The sequence below is a fragment of the Nicotiana tabacum genome, chromosome 15 (assembly GCF_000715075.1).
Source record: "Nicotiana tabacum cultivar K326 chromosome 15, ASM71507v2, whole genome shotgun sequence".
NCBI classification, from domain to species: domain Eukaryota; kingdom Viridiplantae; phylum Streptophyta; class Magnoliopsida; order Solanales; family Solanaceae; genus Nicotiana; species Nicotiana tabacum.
This window is the reverse complement of record NC_134094.1, coordinates 125,017,419-125,042,184: the sequence shown is the minus strand read 5'-3', so window position 1 is coordinate 125,042,184 and position 24,766 is coordinate 125,017,419. Positions and strand designations below refer to the sequence as shown.

Below are 24,766 nucleotides of genomic sequence, written 5' to 3'. Positions count from 1 at the left end.
CAAGTTTCTTTTCGGTCCAGTAAGCTTTACTTTTAAATTCTTATGTCAGCATATATTTGCTAATTCATGTCTAGCTTTGAGTTTACACTTATATGCAATATGACAACATGATAATCAAACCAAAATCTTAATCTGCATATATGTGTGACACTTAGTCTCAATTATTTTTTTATGCCTACATGGTTAGAAAATGAAAAGAATTCCTAACACTTGTGTTCCATATATATCTGATTAGAACACTGTTGTTTTCTTATATCAAAAGTAGCTTTAATGTTTAGTAAAACTTATTTGTGGATTGAGTAGGATAAGTAGAAAATTATTTTTTATTATTTTAATGATTCATGCTATTAAAATATAATAATAATAATAATAATACTCGAAACTATTTTATTTTAATAAGATAAAATATTAGTACAAGAAGTATGTACTACACCAAAATTTTCATTTGTGATAGTTCTTATCAAATTAATATGTTGAATCATTTCTATATGGAAAGCATATAGTAGTAGATAATAGACAGAGATTTGTCCCCTAATTTTTCTTTGATTCCCTGATTAACCTAAAGGTTCTGCTATATCTCTTTGTTTTTCTAGAGAGCATAATACTTAGTTTTCACAAAAATGTATGGTAACTAGTAGTACTATATTATTCTATTTGATACATCATTTTTCTTTAATATTTTGGTCATATCACTTTCATCTTGAAGTAAGCTTATTGCAGCAAAGACCACATGTGAATTTTTAATATTATTTTATATTTTTATATATCTGTTTGACACTAATTACTTAGCTGATTTGAGTAAACGAAAAGTCTATTGTTGACAATTATATCCAAATGACATTATGAAGAGTTTAACTCAAAATGTAAGCATTTCTTTCGTATTTGAAATTATTTTTGTCCTTTGCTATTAATGATATCAACTTCAATGAGTTCAAGTCGCAATGAACCATGAGGGTAAGACATTAGGATCAAGTCTTGATGCTCCATGATGATAAGAGTTGGGTTTGAGTCATAATTCATTATGGCCTAACATGCCTTTATATTGACAAGATATTAGGTTTGAGTCCCACTATACCATATTGATGATATAATAATGACTAAAGAAAAATAATATATTTTTCATGAAAAGACATGAATATTACCCCACTTGATTTGCTCTATTCTTGAAGTGAATGTGGTAGTAGCGCATAACAAGTCTAAATGAAGACAAGTAGTTGAATAATGAACGTGGGCGTTCCAAAGATCAAAATAATAATAATTATCACTATGATTGTAAAAGGAGAACAATAAGGGTTCTCAAAATAGTCCTTCAAAATGTGAAGGCAATGTTTACCATCAAATTGATATGAAAAATAATAAAGCACGGCGCTGATTATGATCCAAAAAGAATGTGACTTGTGATAAGCATTGAGAATGCATACTCATTCCTAAAGGTAAATGTGGCAATATATGATAAAAGTAATGAATAAAGACATGCAATACATGATTAGATGAATACCACACAACTCATCTATGAGGGAGGTTTGAGTGAAATAACGAGAATAAATATTATTTTGTGGTTACATGAATATGCCATTGGTCGCGTACATGTGATACGCCAAAAAATATTTTGGTGTGCCTTATAAAAGGTTATTAAAGGCAAAATTAAAGCAAGAAGTGATTTTGCTTATGATGATTTTAACCATGACAATTTATTAAGATATAAGTTTCTCCGTAAAGGAGACATTTACCATATGAATGGTGTGACAAAAGATCTTGTAGTATAAAAGTTGTTAAGAGCTCCGAAAAAATTAATTTGTTACTACCTGGATGAATAAAATTATTCACGACATTGATATTGTAAAGTCTCAAAAGAAATTTTTTGAGTTTCAAATGTATAAGTCAAAGTGGTTGGCATTTTGAGACTATAAATGAATAAAATATTGAATGTCTATATATTTCTATAATCATAACGGGTAAATATGAAAGATTACCCGATTTTCTTTCTATTTGTACTACACAAATATAAGCATGATGATGGAATCATATGTCACAAGTAAACTGGAGGTTTACTTAAACAAATATTAATTGGCATGACCGGTTGACCATCTCTGTTCAATTATGATGCGAAAAATTAATTGAGAATTACATTGGCATATATTGAAAAAATATAAGATTCTTCAAGAATTTTCCTGTGCTGCTTATTCTCGTGATATACCAGTTAAAGTTGGGATTGAATCCCTTGATTTCTGGAACGAATAAAAGGTGATAAATATATGGGCCCAGTCACCTTCCACGTGGACCGTTTACTATTTTTAATATATGCATCTATTCTATGGGCACATGTGCATTTGTTATCAACTTGCAGTTTGGCTTTTGCAATATTGATTGCTCAAATTATTAGAGCACGGTTCCAGAATATAAATTATGATGATTTATCTTGATAATACTGATTTAAATCCAAGTTGGTTTAGCAGAATTTGTAGGCCTCCAATTATATCTAAACCATTGGTTATGAGAACAAAACTGCCAAAATAAAATTTGGTATGTGATGTATTATTTAATATATAATAGCACTTGTACGCATCTCGCCAAGTTATGATAAGTTCTCCCTATCACAATCAGTTCAGGGTCATGAACCAAATAATTTTCATCTAGAAATATGAATGTGCTATATGATTTAATTGTTCCACCACAATGCACAAAGATGGATCCCCAAATAAGGCTAGGGATATGTGTTGGTGATACCAATAATAGGGGGAGAAAATGGGCAGCTGAAAAAGTAATGCATGTAATGAATTATTATGAGTACATCTAGATCCTCATACAACAAAATGTGAACTTGAAGTTCAAGTGATAATTCATTTGTAAAATATTGCCAGGCGTATTTGCTGACCCAAAGCTAAATATCATATTCGGCTGCTAATGTTCCAAATAAAATAAAGTTCATAATGAATAGAGTCTATGAGATGCGTGAAGCATAATAGACTAATCGGTTCCAAAGATAAAACTCCTTGAAGAAATAGAGGAGCAAATGTTCAAGATGGTCATAATAAGGAGGCAAGTGCTCCAGAAGAATACCACGACATAACACTTTATAAGACCTCGTGGGAGAGGCTCAAGTACCTGAAAATAATAAGATAAAGAGATCTCAATATGTTATGTCTTTATTGGGTAATAATAGAATCAATATAAAATAATCGTCGACGATATTGTTAATATAATATAGCGCCCAATATTATTAATATTGACGAGGATCTTGAGCTCAAATCTGTCATGAAATTTGGACAGATAAATGATTGGCCAAATGAAAAATACGCAATGAAAATTAATTTCACCTGAAAAATATAAAGTTGGACGGATAGTCCCAACACCTAAAAGTATAAAGCCAGTGGAGGTATAAATGTATTCTTGTGCGAAAAAAGGAAGAAGGTCAAGTCGATAGACATAAAGACGACTTGTATCACAAGAAGATTTGTAAATATCCTGGCATTGATTATATAGAGACATGTTCTCCTGTGGTGAATGTCGCCATTTCAGGTTTTAATCTAGCAATACAAGAAAAACATGATATGCGTGTAATGGAAATCATTGAAGGATTTAAATTGTTCTGAACCTTTATTAAGGTTTCCAAGAAATTTATTAAATAAAGCTTCAAAACTTCTTATACGGATTAAAACAATCAGGGCGCATGTGATATAATCGCCTGAGTGAGTACCTGTTAAAAGAAGGGTACAAGAATGATTCAATTTGTCCTTGTGTCTTTATAAAAAGATCTGGATCTAAATTTGTTATAATCGCCGTGTATGTTGATGATTTAAATATCATTGGAACTCTTGGGGATCTTCCTAAAGCAGTAGACTGTTTAAAGAAAGAATTTGAAATGAAAGATCTTGGAAAGACAAAATTTTATCCTGGTCTACAAATTGAGTATATGAAAGATAGAATTTGTGTCATCAATCAGCGTACACTAAAAAGATTTTAAAGAGATTCTATATGGATAAAGCACATCCATTGAGTACCCCGATGGTTGTGAGATCACTCGATATAAATAAAGATCCATTCCAACCTCATGAAAATAATGAAGAGTTTCTTGGTGTTGACGTACCATATCTTAGTGCAATTAGTGCGCTAATGTATCTTGTTAACACTACAAGGCCTGGCATAACTTTTTCAGTTAATGTCTTAGCAAGATATAGCTCTGCTCCTACAAGGAGACATTGAAATGGAATCAAACACATATTGCGGTATCTAAAAGGGACTACCGATATGGGCTTATTTTATAGCAATGATTGCAATACCGATCTTGTTGGTTATGCCGATGCTGGGTATTTATCTGACCCACACATGGCTCGATCTCAAACAGGCTATGTATTTACATATGGAGGCACTGCCATATCTTGGCGATCGAATAAGCAATCAATCGTGGCTACTTCATCTAATCATGCTGAGATAATTGCTATTCATAAAGCAAGTCGAGAATGTGTATGGTTGAGGTCTATAATACATCTTATTCAAGACAAATGTAGTTTGAAGTGTGACAAACTACCCACAATATTATTTGAAGACAATGCAGCATGCATAGCCCAATTGAAGGGAGGATTCAAAAAAGGGGACAGGACAAAGCAAATTTCACCAAAGTTTTTTTTTCACACATGATCTTCAAAAGAATGGTGATATCAATGTGTAACAGATCCGTTCAAGTGATAATATGGCTGATCTGTTCACCAAATCTCTACCGACGTCAACCTTCAAGAAACTAGTATACAAGATTGGGAAGCGAAGACTCAAGGATGTGAATTGATGCTCTCATCAGGGGGAGTTAATACGCGTTGTACTCTTTTTCCCTTACAAGGTTTTGTCCCACTGGGTTTTCCTTTCAAGGTTTTTAATGAGGCAACCAAAAGACGTATTTCTAAACATGTGTACTCTTTTTCCTTCACTAGAATCTTTTTCCCATATGGTTTTTTTCCTAATAAGGTTTTAACGAGACACATTATCTATGGACATCCAAGGGGGAATGTTATAAGAAAAATCAAATTATGGTGGATGTCTACTCTTTCTCCATGATCTTCTCAAATGCTTAATGACATTCAATAACATATTTCTATACTTAATGACATATTCAATGACATTTTTCACTTTTCATGCCTATATAAAGGCCTTGTAATAGATAAGAAAATACACACAATTGAAGAAGAAAATATCTTCATTCTCTCTATCTCCATTTCTTATTCATATTTTACTAAATTGCTTTTATTTCACAACAAGAAGCACTTATATAGTTACATAATTACATTTGACACACTGGTGCCATGCAACCAATAAGGGGGAAAAAAAAATCATATACATGCAACAAATAGGCTCATTTTTACAAAATAATACAGATCTGTGGCAATAAATTTGCTATGTTATAAAGCGGAATCTCCGATATAAAGTCACGTCAAACGAGTTGCTGTGTTATATTACTCCCTACTCTTTCTTTTTCTTTCAACAATATGATAGACGTCTACCCTTTTGCTTTGTAATTTCACTTGTATTCTCCTTGATTCTACCAATTTCATATGCTTGCTGGATCTTCCACGTACAAAAGTCAGAATAAATAAATAAATAACCAGCGTTAGATAGAGGGACTATAATATTGTCACACTGCTACTGTATCCATTGCGCAATAATTAACCACGAGCCTGCAACAAGTCACACACAAAATGGAGAATACTTGGATATGAATAAATAGCAGCACCTTTGGACGACATTACAGAATCTAGACGCAAAGTTAAGAAAAGGCGCAGCTCAGCTTCAAAAGATTAAATACTAGATTCGTTACAAAAGCTGAGTACAGGAGAAATAGGTACAAACTTCAATATCATAATGTTGATAATCAGAACATCGAGGATGCCATTTCACCGACTTCTGATACAACTTGATCATAATCAGCTTTCAGTTTCTCTTGATCATCCTGGCTAAGTCCCCCCTTGGCAGGTTTTGTTTGTACCAAAACGCAGCAAGTTGGCCGCTTGGTGGCTCCGGCATTTGCTAGATCCTAAAACAGAGTTGACGAGTTTTTACTATCATGACCATGTAACACATGAAGTTTGTACAGAACGTAGTGCATGGCATAGACAACAAAAGCAATGAGAGAACACATCACAACATCTTTGCAATATTTTGATAAACTACACTCATGACCAACGCACAACAAGACTCAGCGTTCTGATTTCTGATAGCACCACAACGTTATTGAGTTTGAGACAGTAAATAAATTTTAACAGATCCTACAACTTTAAAAATGCAATAGAAGTGTAATGCTTCCAGAGAAGAATGTGCAGAATCAAAAGGGGCTTATGACATGAAACAATGAAAGATGTGATATACAATCTTGATTCCTCTGATAAAAATGAAAAGGATTACACAAGCACTGTAGTACGGTCAGTGTAATGTCACAGGTTCAAAGCCAAAGGAAGTCATGAACTGTAACTAGTGAAAGAACAGACAAGATAACAACATATTAATATATGACATAAAAGCCTGAAAAGTCCAGCTTACTTCTTTTGAGGAGACATAGACATATGGTATCTCAGCTTCTTCACACAGGATTGGAACATGGGTGATGACATCTATAGGAGATATATTTCCAGCTATGACACACACTCTACATCACCAGAAACAAATGGAGGATGAGAGATATAGAAACTCTGTAAACACCAACAATATATGCTGTTCGTAAATTTGTATACAAATGACAAATACAAGGTTCATATAGCATCAGTGTTAGTCTGGTATCATGAGTGAAAACCATGCAAACAATATTCATGTCAAAGTAACTAAATTACAATATAAAGAGAAAAAATTTAGTGTTGAGAAAAGCTAGCCTGCTATATCATGCTGTGATTAGACAATGTCAATGTAAAAGCACATCACAGCAATAAACCCAACAGTCCAACTCTTTACTCCAACCCAGTCACCTTCAAAATGCAGTTAACTCCTAAAGTAAAGTCTATTCCATCAATTTTAATATCTATGCTGTCCGGAAGAACAGCACAGATAGGCAAATTAAATACTATAATTATCTGGAGCCTGGACAAGAAAAGGTGGAGAAGAAAAGTTGTGTTTGGTACGACAAAAGTCACTTTTCAGAAAAATACTTTTCACAGGAAGTCATTTTCTGGTGTTTGACAATAAGAAAATTTTCAATGTGGAGAAAATGACTTCTCTCACTTACGAGCAATAATCATTTTCCACAACGATCTTAACTTAACTTCATATAACAGTTGAACATTATGAATAATCTTAACACTCAAAAATCAAATCAAAACACTCTCTAATTGCTAATATTAATATTCTTTCATATATATTTTTCCTGAAAAATATTTTCAGCTCACTAACAAAACATAGAAAAATGACGTTGTCATGCCAAGAACACTCAAAGAGGCTGAGATAACCTCCTCGGATTATAATAGCCTAAACTCTATGTCATTCCCATTCTTCTCCAGTAATGTTTGGTTAAGTAGTGAACCAACTTGAAGTTGTACATATATCCCAATATACTTTATAACAAATATTTCCCAGTCTAGACTAATGTATAGGATCTACAAATGTAACTAAAGATTATAAAAGGATGCATTAAGCCAGAAATAACCCCTGAAATTATACAACTATAGTATGTGTACTGAGAAACAACAAATAAGAGAATAAATTCTTCAATTCACATTTCTCCAAGCTTATAACTTAAGAGTAAAGATGTCCATCAGTGTGACATCTAAAAACAAACCTAAGCCATTAAACAAAAGAGCACATAACTATAAACACGAAATATAACACATAATACCCATCAATATACAAATAAAACCTTAAAATGAAATAAACCACCCAAAAAAATTGACTAACCCTTTTTGACCGCGTCGAATACTCTTTACCACCTCTTTAACGCCCCTCTTCAAACACTTTTTCTCCGCAGCTGAACACAAATAAGGGTAAATCAATCAACCAACTACAAGTCTACAACTCAATATCAACCTTATTGGTACGGAAACTAAAATGAGTGTAAAAAAAAGTAAAATAACACTCTTCCACGCCATTACTAATGGATGAATCGAACTATTTAAGAAGTACAAAGGATACCTCGGCGAACAAGTTTGAAGATACGTTTGTTGAGTTTTTTTCCAGCAAGGGGCTTGGCAATAGGGGCTAAGGCCAACAGCTTCTTCTTCTCCTTTTGTGCACTTTTCTCTACTTCGCTATCGCTACCCATTTCTACAGAAGCTACTGGTCTCTTGTTTTTTGTGGTAGGGAAAAGAAGAGAGAGTAGGGTTTATGAGGAAGATGAATTGGTTACTTGACTTCTAGGGTTTAAGGTCTTGAGTTCTCGGCCCCATGACTTTGGGCCTGTCTGTGTTTGGGCCTCATTGAAACCCAAGTAAAGTGACACTATATAATCGCTCTAAAAATAATAGCCGAAAAATATAATATATTTTTTTTGTATATATACACTTTGTATGATAAATACAAAATTATGCAAATTTTATACTGGTTACCAAATGTAAATAGTTTTTGGTGCGGGCCAAAAGTAAAAAAAGCCCTTTTGTTTTTGAGACACTGTATAGCCGTTCTCAAAATTAATAGCCGAAAAATATATATATTTATGTATTTATATACAAAAAATATATAAAAATTATATACTTTTACAACTACAGAATATAAATAATTTTGACCGCGGACTAAAAGTGATATTTGCCCTTTCATTTTCCAATTGGTACGGACTTAACTACACTATCAGTAAAGAATGTTAACTAATAATGTAATTCAAAATTATACTAACAAGTTACGTATTCGTTATCAAGCTTGATGATATGAGCGATTACAATCAACCTCATCTATAACAACTATCTTCTATAATAACATTTTACTATAATAACTATATCTTTTAGAATCAATTTTTCATATTTTAAGGTTAGACTTAGAACTTTTGAATGTTCAAGTAAGTTTTATAGCCATTAATATTAGTAACTCAAATAATGCTAACAAAAGCTCAAACCAAAATTAGATCAATACATAGCTAGCAAAAGTTCAATTCAATATAAGAAATGACAATGTATTAAATATCTATTTTTTATTTTGTAATAATTTAGATAAAAATGCATAACCTATTTTTATTTTTTCTTTAGCGTTTAGTCATATAATTAATATTCCCTTATTAGTCTACTTATTTTAGCATGACTTAGTACTTTTAGATTATATTTATTCTTATTATGACTTTTTAATTAGCAATATTTATATTACGTGATTTTATTGTCTTTATTGTTGAACATTTTAGGATAATGCCATGACACATCTCATACTATTTTGTATTATTTTCTAAAAAAAAACACTTCATATAGTTGTATCTTATTAGGATTAAAGAAATATTTGGAGCACAAGTTATATATTTTGTGCTACGAAGATTTAGCGGAAAAACCCGAAAACCCCCGAAAAACCCGAAAACCCGAGAAAGTCCAAAATTGAAAAACCCGAGTTTTATTGGTTTGATTTGGTCTTTAGATTTAATAACCCGACACAATTGATTTGATTTGGTAATTGAAAAACCCGAACCAACCTGACATATGTACGCCCCTAATTATATGATAAAAAGTTTATTTATGTTCGACTTCACTTCAACAATATAATAAGTTCGTTCTACTCAACACATATCTACTTATGAAGAATGACTTGCTTTGGAATAAATATTTATCATATCCTAGTATAATTGCAACTACAACTCGTCATTTGACATTACAAAAATCCAGCTCTCATTTTATCTTTATATGTTTGCGTTGAATGATACAACAGTAAATGACAAGAGAATATAGCAAATAATTTATGATTAAGCTGAACAATTATTCTTTTCTAATCAAGTTAGCTCTAGAGTCATAGAGCAAACTCAAATGGATTTAAGCTACGGATCAAGTTAAAAACAATAGTACTATTTGGGTTGTTATTTCTTTTTAGCCCTTTTCTTTTTTGCTATTTGTTATTGTTTTTTTCTTATTTTTTACAACTAAATGTGAGTAAAATAGCCATGTGACTATTCTGTTCATAGGAAATCAAGCCACTGCCAAATTCTAGAATTCTATACTCAAAAGGCTATAATTTAGTGTTCAAGCTGTTATTTAGGAAACATTATATTTATTTATACCATTTTGTTTTATTTATATTTGTTTGAGATCAATCGTGTTGTTTTTAATATAGTAAGATAAGAGCGCGTTTGGATTAGCCGGAAAAAAGTAGCTTTTAAGCACAATCTATTTGCTATTCTATTTTTTTTTCTAACAACTAAACCACGGCAAATAGCGCTGTCGCTATTTTGTTCTGAGCAAATTAGCTGCCAAATTTAGAAACTATATTCATAAGGTTGCTAATAGAATTCGAGGGTCCACCAAACTATATAGAGAACCAGGTTCTCTATTAGTTTTCATAGATTACGTACACACAGCAGTAAGTAAATGACATTGAGAGTTTTTACGTGGAAAATTCCCAGCCCACGGGATTTAAAATCACGACCTACCCTTGTAGGATTTCAACTTCACTACTGAGCAAACTTTTAGATTACAACCTATTGTAACCTAGAAATTAACTTCTTAATCCCTCACTAACTTGTAACAATCCTATTACAAGTCACTTTGTAATACATCTATTACAAAGACTTTACAACTCGACTAACTCAAGTCAAGACACAAACGCAAGGGTTTATGATTTACAAAGAGTTCCCTACACAATGCTTCTAAGTAAGCTAAGTAGGAATTGCAAGTAAGAACTTTGACAAAGGTACAACTCAACTAAGGACATATAATAACTTGATATAGGGAACTGGTTTTGTAGCAGTGCTGTTCTTTGTTCTTGATGCACTTGAGAATCATTTTCTGGATGATCAATCACTATAGGAGTGCTCAGTAAATTATCTAAGTGTTCAAGTGATGTTTTGCCTTTGGTTTAATGTTAATATAACATTGATGACATCACTTGATTGATATAAGCAACTTGGGTACAAGATCCTTCCCAATAGAGTTGACTGCTACACTGTGTTGTACTGTTGCGTGTGCAGGCAGCCACTTTTCAGCTGTTGGAGGGTTGACTGGTACGATCACCAGGGGAACTGATGGACATCAGTTCCCCTTGTAGATTCTTTAGCTTCTGAAAGACTGACGAACCTTCAAGTTGAAGTCTGGTTATTTCCACATGCTTGAGAATATGTATCAGTTTCCTTATCTGGTTCTTGACATTAAGTTTATTAGATCATCAAAACATACAACGAGGTACTTATAACTTATCAATTTTTCCCCTTTTAATGATGGCAAACTTATAATTGAAATGCCCACGAAGAACCACCAGAAATGGCAATGCTTAACCTTGAATTCCCCCTGAAAAATCTGTGTTCCCCCTCAATCAATGCACATCATTTATTCAATTATGTATATTCTTCCCTCTTTTGACATCATAAAAAGAAGAAAATCAAGTAAAAGCAAAAAGAAGTCCAGCGTGGTTAACTCAGGCCACATGTGTGCACACAAACATAATAGAAGACAGAGACATAAGAGCAATGTATACACAGCAAAAAGGGAAAAACTTTCATTAAGCAATTTGGAATTTACGACAGGAGTAGTTTCAATGTTGCCAGCAACCATCCACAATTCAAAACAAAAAAAAAACAAGTACCAACCACAAAACATCATCAGAAAATTCATAAAAAAAACTGACACTTAAAACTTGACACTGGAGGGGACATTGTTTAGGGAGCACTTGAGGAAGAGGGCTTAGAGGAGGGGGGCAAGGGTTTTGAGGACTAGATCCATTCGAGCATTCGCCGACAATTGCTCATTGAGCAGTCTTTATTTCAGGTCCTCCACTTGTTTCTTGAGCTCAGCATTCTCCTTAGTCAGACGGGCAACCTCTGAACTTTGAGAACTACTGGAACCAGGTGCCTCCTGAAGCTGACTGAGCTGACCTTCAAGAATAGCATTCCTTGCTTTTAACTTCTTGATCTCCTCCGTAGCACTGTTCTGAGCGTTGATCAACTGAGAAATGGTAGAAGTGCTTCCAACTCCTCCAACCTTATCAATGCACTCACATTCTTCGAGAGTGGTCTTGGAGAAAGTTTGCTTCCTAGTGCCCACTTTAGCTTGTCCTAGAGGGACCTTGAAGAACTCAAAAACCTTGGTGAGAAGGAACCCATAAGGCAGCCCATGGTTACCATCTTTGAACTCTGCCACTTTTTCATATGTTCAATCATAATCCCAGGCAGATTAATGGTAGTAAAGCCATCCAACGCTTCCATGAGAACCAGGTCGGCTCTGGAGGTAATGGATCTTCTCTCAGCACGGGGAAGCAACACTTTGTTCACCATCTCAAACAATAATTGGTACACTAAAAGGAGAGCCTTCTAGTGCATCTGTTCCCCCTGTTAGATTGTCATGTCTTTAGCAATAGCATTTCTGAAGTTGGAAGAGCAGGATCCTTGGATTGATGACAACCCTTCAGCAGGCACATCTAGAATCGACCCCAACAAAGCAAAGTTCATCTCAATGTCAACCCCATTCACCAGTACGCAGATGTGATCATCCTCAACTTTGAAGAAGTCGGCATAGAAGCTCCGTACTTACTCCTCATACACTTTTGGAACATCACTTGTAAACAAGTGTGTCCATTATTAGAATTCACAGATTTCAACCAATTGTCGTATCCCGGCCAGCTCCAAAATGTCAGGGGCAAATGTACGGCTCCATAGTACCTTCTGATTCCTTAATTTTTCTTTCCCAGCACTCTCGGATTCATCAACTTTGGCCTTCTTGGAGGAACCAGGTTCCTCTTCGACATTAACTTTCCTTTTCACAGACTTGCGAGAAGTTTTTCCCTTCTCAACGGACTTTGCAGACACTATTTTCTCAGACACATTTTCACCAGAATCTTCCATCACCTTGTTACCAGATTTTTCACCACCTTCTTCCACTATCTTGTCCCCATATTCTTCCACCAAATTTTCACAGAGATAACACCATCACTCTTGTTTGGACTCTCAATACTCACAGAAGATTTCTTTTAGACTTAGAGAGAGAATGCTTTTGTGAGTGCTTATGAGTCAAGGAACCAGGTTCCTCGTCCACTTCATCATCCACAATGACAACATGCACTACTTTCTCATGCATAACCTTCCCATCCTTTACCAATTGCCTCCTCCTTTGACTGACTTGACTTTTCTTAAGAGCAGACTCAAGAGCCTCTTTCTTTTGCAACCTTGTAGTGGGTCACTTAGGAGTTGGCTCTAGAGTAGCAACTGGTCTACGCCTAGCCCGGATAAAGCTAGCAATAGCTATATCATCGAAATCCTCTTCAGTATCCCCATTCTCTTCACCAGATACAGATCTTATCTCAGGCATCACCACAGATAAAGGCTCATCATAAAAATGAGGAGAGGGAGCAGGATCAATACTGACGTGGGGCTCTTGAGAGAACCCCTGAGTTAGATCCTCCGAGGAGGGATCAGGTCCTTCATTAGGTACCGCAGTAGTATTGTTATGTGCCGATTGTTCAACAAGCACAAGCTCTCTACCTTCTACCAATGTCTTAGACACTTCCCCCTGAGGCTCAGACCCATCCTCACCTCCTTCGATAATAACCCCTTCAGACACTATAGATAGCATAATTTCTATTTCTTCTTTCTCTTGTAACTCCATGGAAAACGCAGGAGAAGGAAGAGTGTTACATGTGGACTCAAGAATAGGAACTGTCTTTGTTGATTCAGCATTCTCAGGACCAGCATTTTGGTCTGCATTTGAGCCTTTTTCCATAGGAAGACTGGAGATTTCCTGATTTTCCTCTTCGTCAAATGTACCCTTTTCACCAGGTTTTTCCGGCGAGGCAAGAGAAGAGCTCGTAGCCACAAACTTTTTAGGAGTCGAGGTTTTGCGGCTCCGATGAGAACCAGAACTCGATTGGGTAGGAGAGGAGACTGAGTGTGGTGGTGACTCTGTCCTAGGGTTTTGGTTAGTTGTGGTGTTGAGTGAGGAGTCTAACATCGGTGTTTTAACTGGTGGGGACTCAATGGGGGTGTAACTTGGAACACCCGAGGTTTCTTGATTTTCAGTCATGGTGAGAAGTGATGAGTTGAAGAGGAGGGATTGGTAGTTTGAAGAGATAAAGAAGAAAGAAAATTTTGAAGTTTGATGTGAGGAGTTGTGACAGTGATGGATGTATTTAAGATGGATGAGGGATCGGTTAAGAAAATGTGGCAGTTTTGGGAGTCGAGTCGATTACCAATGGGTGAGACGTTTGGGTTCAAAAGATGCAAAGAAAAGAAACTGACACACTGATGATGTGGCACTATTTTATCAGTTCAAAATTATTCATGAGAGAACACAGAAACTACTAACCTGTGTCAGGAGAAGGTTCCCTGACGGTTTTTGCAAGTGTAAGCTTTACCCTTTTTACCAGCATGCACTGCATCAACTGCTCTGTAATCATCATGCATGTCTACCTGTAATAGTATAGAGATGAGTTAGACTTTGCCAGAAGACACTTTTTAGCTAATGTTACCTGTACATTTCTTTCATAGCCAATCATTGAGGGACCAGGTTCTCAGTTGGGTTTTATCAACCCCAATGCCAGGTGATTTCTTTCAAAATGTCCCCTGCTCAAGGCTTTGGTGAATATGTCTGTAAACTGATCTTCTGTACTGCAGAATTTCATACAGATGAGCCCTTTTTCATCATTGTCTCTGAGGAAGTGGTGACGCATATCAATGTGCTTGGTTCTCTTATGTTGGACTGGATTTTTGGCCATGTTGAGTGCACTTGTATTGTCGCACAGGAGGGGCACGCAGTCAGAGAACACTCCCAAGTCTTTCAACTGCTGTTTGATCCACAACAATTGAGCATAACAAGAAGCAACTGCTACATATTCCGCTTCTGCATTTGAGAGTGCCACCGAGTTTTGCTTCCTTATACCCCATGAGATTAGACACAAACCCAGAAAATGTGCCATTCCAGACGTGTTTTTCTTGTCCACCAGATATCCTACATAATCAGCATCAGCATACCCAACAAGATCAAAGTTGTCTCCTGAGGTATAGTAGAGAACTAGGTCATGCGTTCCTTTGAGATATCTCAATATTCTTTTGGAAGCCTTCAAATGAGATTCCTTTGGATTAGATTGAAACCTTGCACAGAGACCTACGCTAAACACAATGTTTGGTCTGCTTGCAGTGAGACACAAGAGTGACCCTATAATGCCTCTATACATGGTCTGATTTACAGAGGAACCAAGTTCATCCATGTCTAGACGGGTAGCTGTGGCAATAGGAGTGTCAGTAACTTTTGATGCTTCCATGTCGAATTTTTTCAGCAGCTCTTTGATGTACTTTTGCTGACTTATCAATGTTCCATTTTGAGATTGCTTCACCTGAAGTCCCAGGAAGAAATTTAATTCTCCCATCATGCTCATCTCAAACTCACTCCCTATGAGTTTTGCAAATTCTTCACACAGAGAGTCGATTGTGGCTCCAAAGATGATATCATTAACATATACTTACACAATGAGCAGGTTCCTCCCTCGTTTCTTCAAAAAAAGAGTGTTGTCAATTTTCTCTCTTGTAAAGCCATTTTCTAGAAGAAATTTTGACAACCTTTCATACCAAGCCCGGGGAGCCTGCTTTAGCCCATATAGTGCCTTGTCCAGTTTGAACACGTGCTCAAGATGCTCGTGATTCTCAAATCCAGGTAGCTGCTTGACATAAACTTCTTCTTTTAGGAAGCCATTCAGAAATGCACTTTTGACATCCATTTGGAATAATGTGAACTCCATATGAGATGCATAGGCAATAAGAATTCTGATAGCTTCCATTCGAGCAACTGAAGCAAAAGTTTTATCATAGTCAATACATTCTTCCTGATTGTAGCCTTGAACTACAAGTCTTGCCTTGTTTCTTATTGTATTTCCAAACTCATCAAGTTTATTCCTGAATACCCACCTGGTTCCTATGATAGTTCGATTTGCAGGTCGAGGAACCAGACGCCATACCCTGTTCCTTTCAAATTGATGCAGCTCCTCTTGCATGGCTGTGATCCAGTCTGTATCTTTCAATGCTTCTTTGATATTTTTCGGCTCTATTTGAGAAAGAAAGGCTGAGAAGGCAAGTGAGTTTCTAGCTTTTGACCTGGTTTGAATTCCTGAGTCAAGAGGAGTGATTATGTTGTCAAAAGGGTGTGAACTTTTGTGCTTCCAATTTGGCACCTGAGCCTCATTGGTAGAAGACCCAGGTATGTCTGACTGAGGTTCTTGGTTGCTTCTTATTTCTACAAGTGGAGTACCTTAGACTGCATCGTCAACTCTATTTTCAACTTCAGTTGTTGTGATTGTGGGACCAGGTTCTTCTCTAATGGATGGAGATGTAGTTACATCATCTTCATTGGATTCCTTGACATGACTCATCATGTCTGCCTTTCCATTTGCCATATCAATGACTTCACCTGAAACAGATAAAGGATCCCTATCTTGATCATCATGTTTGTCCTTCTCACATGAGAGGTAAGATTCATCAAAGATCACATGTATACTCTCCTCAACACATTGAGTTCTTTTGTTGTATACTTTGTAAGCTTTGCTTTGGGACGAGTATCCCAGAAAGATTCCTTCATCACTTTTGGCATCAAATTTTCCAAGCGCTTTCTTGCCATTGTTGAGAATAAAACATTTGCAGCCGAATGTCCTCAAATGCGTCAGCTTGGGCTTTCTTCCATTCAGCAACTCATAAGGTGTTTTGTTTAGAAGGGACATGATCATGCACCTGTTTATCAAGTAGCATGCATTGTTGACTGCTTCTGCCCAGAATTTTTTTGCAATGCCACTGTCAATTAGCATTGTCCTTACCATATCTTGAAGAGTCATGTTCTTCTTCTCTACAACACCATTTTGTTATGGTGTTCTTGGAGCTGAGAAATTATGAGTAATGCCATTTTCGACACAGAATTCATCGAATCTGGCATTATCAAATTCTGTCCCATGGTCAGATATGATGCAAGCTACATTACTTCCCATCTTCACTTGGATCTTCTTGACAAAAGCAACAAATACTTGGAAGGTTTCATCCTTGGTTCTGAGAAACAGGGTCCAAGTAAATCTGGAGTAGTCGTCTACTATCACAAAGATATATCTTTTTCCTCCTCTGCTTGGCACCCTCATAGGTCTATGTAGATCCATATGAAGAAGATCAAGTGGCCTTGAGGTGCTAACTTCCTTTTTGGGCTTGAATGAGGATCTGACATGCTTTCCTTTTGCACACGCATCACACACCTTGTGTTCCTTGAAGTTTGACTTGGGCAGACCACGAACCAGGTCCTTCTAGACTAGTTTGTTCAGTAGTGAAAAGCTTGCATGCCCAAGCCTTCTATGCCATCATCACCAACAACTCTTAGACATATGAGATCACCACTCCGCAGGGACTCAAAATCAGCAACATAGATGTTCTTGTATCTCTTGGCCACTAACACTACTTCACCAGTCACAAGATTTGTGACTGTGCATATTTTTGACACAAATTCCACTTGTTTCCCTTGTCACATATCTGAGAGACACTCAACAGGCTGTACTTCAGACCATTGACATAGTTCACATTTTCAATGGAGTGAAAGAGTGACTTGCCAATCCTTCCAACTCCCAGAATGTATCCTTTTTTGCCATTTCCAAAGGATACACTCCCTCCTTGCAGGGCCTTCAGTGAAAGAAAATCGACTGTGTTTCCAGTCATGTGCTTTGAGCAACCATTATCCATGTACCATTGTTGGCTGCTCCCCTTCACTGCTCCATGCATAAGGAAGTCAAGGGTTAGATTTAGGAACCCAAATAAGTTTGGGTCCCTTGTAGTGAGGAAAAAGGTGAATGAGAGTTCTTTTAGTCGAGGAAGGCATTATTTATTTTCTATATGAGGGACCAGGTGCTCTAGCAGTAGTTACTTTCTTAGCAAAAACTTTATTTTTCTGTTGAGACTGAACCCTAGCCTTGCAGTTTTCCTTAAGGTGCCCATTGTTACCACAGTGAGTACACAACAAATTATCGGGTATAGTAACATACTTGCTATGAGGGTTGTAGGGAGTCTTTTCCCTTTGAAACCCAATTCCCTGCATGTTTTCCCCATTGTTTATGTACATGGCAGTGATAGCATCAGAGGACCAGGTCCATTTGAGTGATTTTTCAAGATCACTCTTGACTCTTCCTAGTTCTTCCTGAAGTTGTTTGTTCTTTTCAAGTTTAATATACAGTCTAGACTTCACTGTCTTCATCTCATCTTCAAGCCTAAGATGTGTTTCATTAGCAACTTCCTTACCTTTGTGAAGAGTCTCATGCCTACCCTCTCCTTTCACTTCCTTAATTGTGTCATTCAGATCAACTACCACTGCTAGTAGGTCATCTCTCTCAAGCTCAGTGTTAGCAACTCTTTTGGTCAAGACATATTTTTATTTTTCAACACTCTCAATGGTTTCCTTCAAATCAACCACCACTACTACTAGATCATCTCTCTCAAGTTCTAAGTTAGCAACTTTTTCAATTAAAACTTCTTTCTCTTTCTTAGCACACTCAATAATCTCTTTTAAATCAACCACAACAACCACTAGATCATCTCTTTCATGTTCTACATTTGTAATTTTTTCAGTTAGGGCATCTTTTTCTTCTTTCAAACTCTCAATAGTTTCTTTTAAATCTACCACAACGACTACTAGGTCATCTTTAAATTGTTCTGCTTCTCCTAATTCCACAATTAGAAAAGAATTCAATGATGCCGACCGAAAAGCCATAGAAAATAATTTTCGTGCAAAGAAAATTCTCGTTTGTGGCATTGGTCCTGATGAATACAACAGGATATCGGCTGCCAGTCAGCTAAAGAAATCTGGGAAGCTCTCCAGACAGTTCACGAAGGAACAACACAGGTCAAGCAATCCAATATCGACATGCTCACAACTGAATACGAGCTCTTCAGGATGAAGGGTGATGAATCTATCCAAGACATGCATACTCGCTTCACATCTATCATTAACGAGCTTCACTCTCCTGGAGAAATTATTCCAAGAAACAAACTTGTCAGGAAAATACTTAGTGTGCTGCCCAGTTCCTGAGAAAGCAAAGTGAACGCTATCACAGAGGCAAAGGACTTGCAGAAGCTGACCATTGATGAACTTGTTGGCAATCTGAAAACGTATGAAATGAAGAAAAAGAAGGACAATGAAAAAAAAGAGCCCAAAAGAGAGAAGAACCCGGTCCTCAAGACAAACAACAATGATTCAAGTGGTGAGGATGGTGATATAGCTTACTTGACAAAAAGATTTCAGAAAATGGTTCGCATAAATGGAGGCATTCCAAAAAGGGACAGTTCTAGCAAGCCAAAAAATTATGACCTATGTCATAAATGTGGCAAGCAAAGACACTTCATCAAGGATTGTCCCTCCTAAAGCAAGATCAATTCAAGCACAACACAGACAAAGTAGCCAAGAGGAACCCGGTTCCTGATAAACGCTTCAAGAGAAAGAATATCGCTGACAATGTTGTAAAGCAAGCTCTTGCTACATGGGGAGACTCCTCAAGCGAACCTGAAGAAGATAATGATCATGGTGACAGTTCAATGATAGTAGTAAAAAGTGAAGCAACTGAGTATGACTCTATTTTTGCCTTGATGGCTCAGTCTGATGATGATGAAGATGACGACGATGGTGATGAGGTAAATTTTTTGGATGTTCAGAGAAATCTGAAATCTTATTCTCCTAAAAAACTCATGTCTTTGGTAAATGTTTTAATTGATGCATACCACAGTCTTATAAATGATAAAAATACTGTTTTGGGAATCGTTACAGCAGGGTCGCCACTGGTTTTTGTGGGAACGAAGGTTCCATCACAGATGACGTCCCAAAGCTCGAAATCTTCAGCCATGATGAAGTCGTGCATCCTAGTCTTCCACCATCTATAATACTGGCCATTGAACCTTGGTGGCATGTAGGTAGACTGACCTTCTTCAAAGTTTGGTGGGGCAGCCATGAGGATCCTTTCTAGGTGTTAGCCTGATAGAAAGAACCCGCTTTGATACCAATTAATAAAATTTGAGGGTCCACCAAACTATATAGAGAACCATGTTCTCTATTAGTTTCCACAGATTACGCACACACAACAGTAAGTAAATGACACTGAGAGTTTTTACGTGGAAAATTCCCAGATCACGGGATTAAAAACCACGACCTACCCTTGTAGGATTTCAACTTCACTACTGAGCAAACTTTTAGATTACAACCTATTGTAACCTAGGAATTAACTTCTTAATCCCTCACTAACTTGTAACAATCATATTACAAGCAGCTTTGTAATACCTCTATTATAAAGACTTTACAACTCGATTAAATCAAGTCAAGACACAAACGCAAGGGTTTATGATTTACAAAGAGTTCCCTATACAATGCTTCTAAGTAAGCTAAGTAGGAATTACAAGTAAGAACTTTGACAAAGGTACAACTCAACTAAGGACATATAATAACTTGATATGGGGAACTGGTCTGTAGCAGTGTTGTTCTTTATTCTTGATGCACTTGAGAATCATTTTCTGGATGATCAATCACTATGGGAGTGCTCAGTAAATTCTCTAAGTGTTCAAGTAATGTTTTGTCTTTGGTTTAATGTTAATATAACATTGATGGCATCACTTGAATGATGTAAGCAACTTGGGTACAAGATCCTTCCCAATGGAGTTGACTGTTGCACTGTATTGTACTGTTGCGTGTGTAAGCAGCCACTTTCCAGTTGTTGGAGGGTTGACTGGTACGATCACCAAGGGAACTGATGTTCATTTTTTCCCTTTGTTGATTCTTTAGCTTCTGAAAGACTGACGAATCTCTCAAGCTGAAGTCTGGTTATTTCCACATGCTTGAAAATATGTATCAGTTTCCTTATCTGGTTCTTGACATTAACTTTGTTAGATCATCAAAATACACAATAAAGTACTTATAGCCTATCAGCTGCAAATTGAGAATTTGGTGTGAAATGGAAAAGTCAAATGGGGTTCACATCTTCATAAAGGTGGTACTTTAAGGCCTTGGTCGTTAGGTATCAAAGGATTTTATCATGGTTGAATTTTCTATTATGGTATAAATAATTTTTGGATTATAACATATTTTCTTTCTCACTTTATAAATGGATCAAATATATCTCTGTCATTATAAGATTGATCCCAAATACACCCTTATTCACTAGCGGTAGAAGCTTTCCAACATATGAGCCTATTTAGCAAGGGAAAATGGTCAAATTTCTAGTTGAATTAATGCGAAATATTCCAACTTTATCCCCCTGAACTTCTATCGCTCTAAATCAATCACTACTACTTATTTTTATAATTCTCCGTAAATTTTTTAAACTGGTGTTTGTTTGAGTTTTTCGAGCAAAGTTTTTCTAAGTTCAATTTTTTGAAGCTGTGTTTTTTTTTTTTAATTTTTTTTTGCCCAACCATGCAGGGGCAACTCTACCCTAAAGCAGGTAAAGCAACTGCTTTAGACCCCACATTTGTGGGGGCCCCATTTTTTATTACACCTATTATATTATATACTCTCTATGTTTTAATTTATATGATGTTGTTTGACTCGTCACACCTTAAACTTTTAAAACTTGTCGTCTTAAAAGCTTAAGGGGTAAAAGAATTTACAACTGGTATGATTTCTGCCAAGAAAATTGCATCTGAAATGAAAATCAAACCCGAACCTTGTAAATAACGTGTGATATATAGAAAAAAAATAATTTGACGAGAATATTGATATTGAAATCTCTTGAAGAGTCCTTTAGAGTTAATTACTATTTATACATAGTGGACAAGACTATTTTTTCACTTCAAAATAGATTTAAACAATTCGAAGCATATGAAAATATTTTTTGCTTTCTATTTAGCGTAAAAAACTGAGATCACTAGATAATGGAAATTTGAAAAATACTGCCTTAATCTTGAGAGTTCCTTAAAGCATAATAATTAATCCGATATTGATGGTTTAGAATTATTTTCTGAATTAAAAGTGTTAAGAAAAATAATACAATTAGAAGATAACAGTTTAATTGATATACTCAATCAAATAAAAAGATTTGATTCTTTTCCAAATGCCTATATTGCTTATAGAATAATGTTAATAACTCATGTTACCGTTACTTCAGCAGAAAGAAGTTTTTCAAAATTAAAATTGATAAAATCTTAACTAAGCTCAATAATGTCTAAAGAGAGGTTAAATAAATTAACTATATTGTCAATTGAGAAAAAAATATTAGAAACAAATTAATTATAAAAAAATTATTAATAACTTTGCATCTAAAAAAAGCTAAAAAAAAATGGAATTCAAATTAAAAAAATAAAAAAATTAAGGCCCCTCATAAAATTTGACTTTAGGCCACAAAATTCGTCGGGCCGCCCCTGCAACCATGGTGGATGGGCATTTTGAATGTTGATGCATCCAACTCCTCAAATTCAAGATTTATTGCTGACACACCCAAGTTGGGTGTGGATGAGCCGTGCCTTTTTTTTTTTCCTCTTCAAATCTTCAACATATACTCACAAAATCAATTTTTCACTACCTTTCTTTTCCAAAAAAAATAATAATACTATTCACATTATCCAAATACACAACTTGTTAAACTTTCACTAGCTTTTTTTCTAACTGTAACTTCAAATGTTCAAGTGGTGATAGATTCCAAAACGGTTGCGGCGCAATATAGATAAGACCACACCTATATCTTAGCACAAAAAACTGTCACGACCCGAAATTCTCACCATCAGGACTGTGATTGCGCCTAACATTTCACTTGCTAGGCAAGCCAACGTTAGAGAATCATTAAACCAATTCCTATCTCATTCAGTAAATAACAGTAAATTAGCTAAGGTGAGATATAATGAGTGCAAAATAATATAAAGATTGCATTAATTACTACTACCCGAATCTGGAATCACAATTCACGAGCATTCTAGAATTCATTACGAGTAATAGTCTGAAAGAAATACAATTGTTTGGATGAAAGAAACAGTAAAATTGAAAAGATAGACGGGGACTTCAAGGTCTATGAACACCGATAGACCTACCTTGAGTTTCCGGATAGCGGGTCCAACAGCTAAAATTTTGATCAACCCGAGCCGGTACAAAAATCTGCACAGAAAGTGCAGAGTGCAGTATCAGTACAACCGACCACATGTACTGGTAAGTGTCGAGCCTAACCTCGACAAAGTAGTGACAAGGCTAAGGCAAGACATCTACAAATCAACCTGTACAATTTAACAGTATATATACAAATAACAGTAATGAAGGGCTAGACAAGAATTATCGGGAGGGGGATACATGCTGGGAAAAATTACGAAGTAAAGAGCTATAGCAGAATAAGAACTGGAACAACCAATATAATATGAATCAATAGGAGCACGAATACAGTAAAGAAAAAAATGTACGGCATCACCCTTCGTGCTTTTGCTCTTAATCTCACCATAAAATCAATAGAAACGACACGACATCACCCTTCGTGCATTAACTCTCATATCATGGCACGATATCACCCTTCGTGCTTTTACACTCACAATATGGTACGACATCACCCTTCGTGCATTAACACTCACAATATGGCACAACATCACCCTTCGTGCATTAATACTCATAATATGGCACGACATCACCCTTCGTGCATTAACACTCTCCCTTACCATAATGCAATGAATAAATAATAACAGGGAGATAGGATAACAAGTAAAATCCTTACTTCAATATTTGGTTCCACAATATCAATCTCAACCTTGAAATAAATACCTAATTATCACCAGAAAATCCGTAAACATGATAAGAACGATCAATTTAACAACACTAGTATAAACACGTAGCAATTAGGCATAGGAAAAAGACAATATAAGAAAAATAGAAAAAGCAGGGAAAACATGTAAATTGGCGGCGCATAAGTACTCGTCACCTCACATATACGCCGCTCACATGAACTTCACATAACAAATAATCTGAAGTTCCTAATTCCCTCAAGTCAGGGTTAGACACAACACTTACCTCGCTCCGAAGGCTACTTAATTCTCAATCACAACTTTTCCTTTAGAATTCACCTCCAAATCACTCGTATCTATTCAAAAATGACTCAGTAATATCAAATATTGCTAAAGGAATCAATTATATTGGATAAATTAAATTTCCCAATTTTTTCTCCAAAAAGTCGAAAAATTGATCCCGGGCCTGCTTGGTCAAAACCCGAAGTTCAGACCAAAATTCATTTACTCATTCACCCCCGAGCCCTAATATATAATTGGTTTTGGAATCCGACCTCAAATTGAGGTCTAAATCCCCAAATTTCCAAAATCCCTAGTTTCTACACTAACCCCTAATTCTACCATGAAAACTCTAGATTTTAGGTTGATAATTCATAAAATGTAATGGGTAATTGAAGTAAAATGGTTTAGAATCACTTACCAATACTTTGAGGAAGAAAACAACTCTTGACAATCGCCTCTAGTCCATTTGGTTTTTGAGAAAATGAAATAAATGGCCAATTCCCGTTTTTGGATTCTGTTAAGTGCTGGGTGACAATGTGCATCGCGTTTGCGAGGCCACTGTCGCGTTCGTGAAGAGCATTGGCTGCCAAGCCTTCGCGTTTACGAGACCGTGTTCGTGTCCGCGTAGGCTACCTCCCCGGCCTTCGCGTTCACGAGATATTGCTCGCGTTCGCGATGAAGGAACGAGTGACTCTCCCCCAGGTGTGCCTAACACTACGCGTTCGC

At 36.1% G+C, this 24,766-nt stretch overlaps 1 protein-coding gene across 1 annotated transcript; it reads right to left on the bottom strand.

The window, feature by feature from the left end:
- Positions 1 to 5,681: 5,681 nt before the first annotated feature.
- Positions 5,682 to 8,312, bottom strand: LOC107793492 (H/ACA ribonucleoprotein complex subunit 2-like protein). Its single transcript, XM_016615862.2, has 4 exons — positions 8,101 to 8,312; positions 7,867 to 7,936; positions 6,526 to 6,631; positions 5,682 to 6,022 (listed from the first exon to the last, which is right to left on the bottom strand). The coding sequence occupies exons 1-4, from the start codon at positions 8,228 to 8,230 to the stop codon at positions 5,861 to 5,863; spliced, it is 468 nt and encodes a 155-aa protein (XP_016471348.1). The 5' UTR covers positions 8,231 to 8,312; the 3' UTR covers positions 5,682 to 5,860.
- Positions 8,313 to 24,766: the final 16,454 nt, after the last annotated feature.

Bases quoted from the DNA above. Each gene is read 5' to 3' on its own strand.
- LOC107793492 (XM_016615862.2), bottom strand. From the start codon at position 8,230: ATGGGTAGCGATAGCGAAGTAGAGAAAAGTGCACAAAAGGAGAAGAAG. The intron at 7,937-8,100 runs GTATCCTTTGTA...ATTTGTGTTCAG, and splicing joins CTTCAAACTTGTTCGCCGAG to CTGCGGAGAAAAAGTGTTTG. The intron at 6,632-7,866 runs GTTAGTCAATTT...CTGGTGATGTAG, and splicing joins ATTCGACGCGGTCAAAAAGG to AGTGTGTGTCATAGCTGGAA.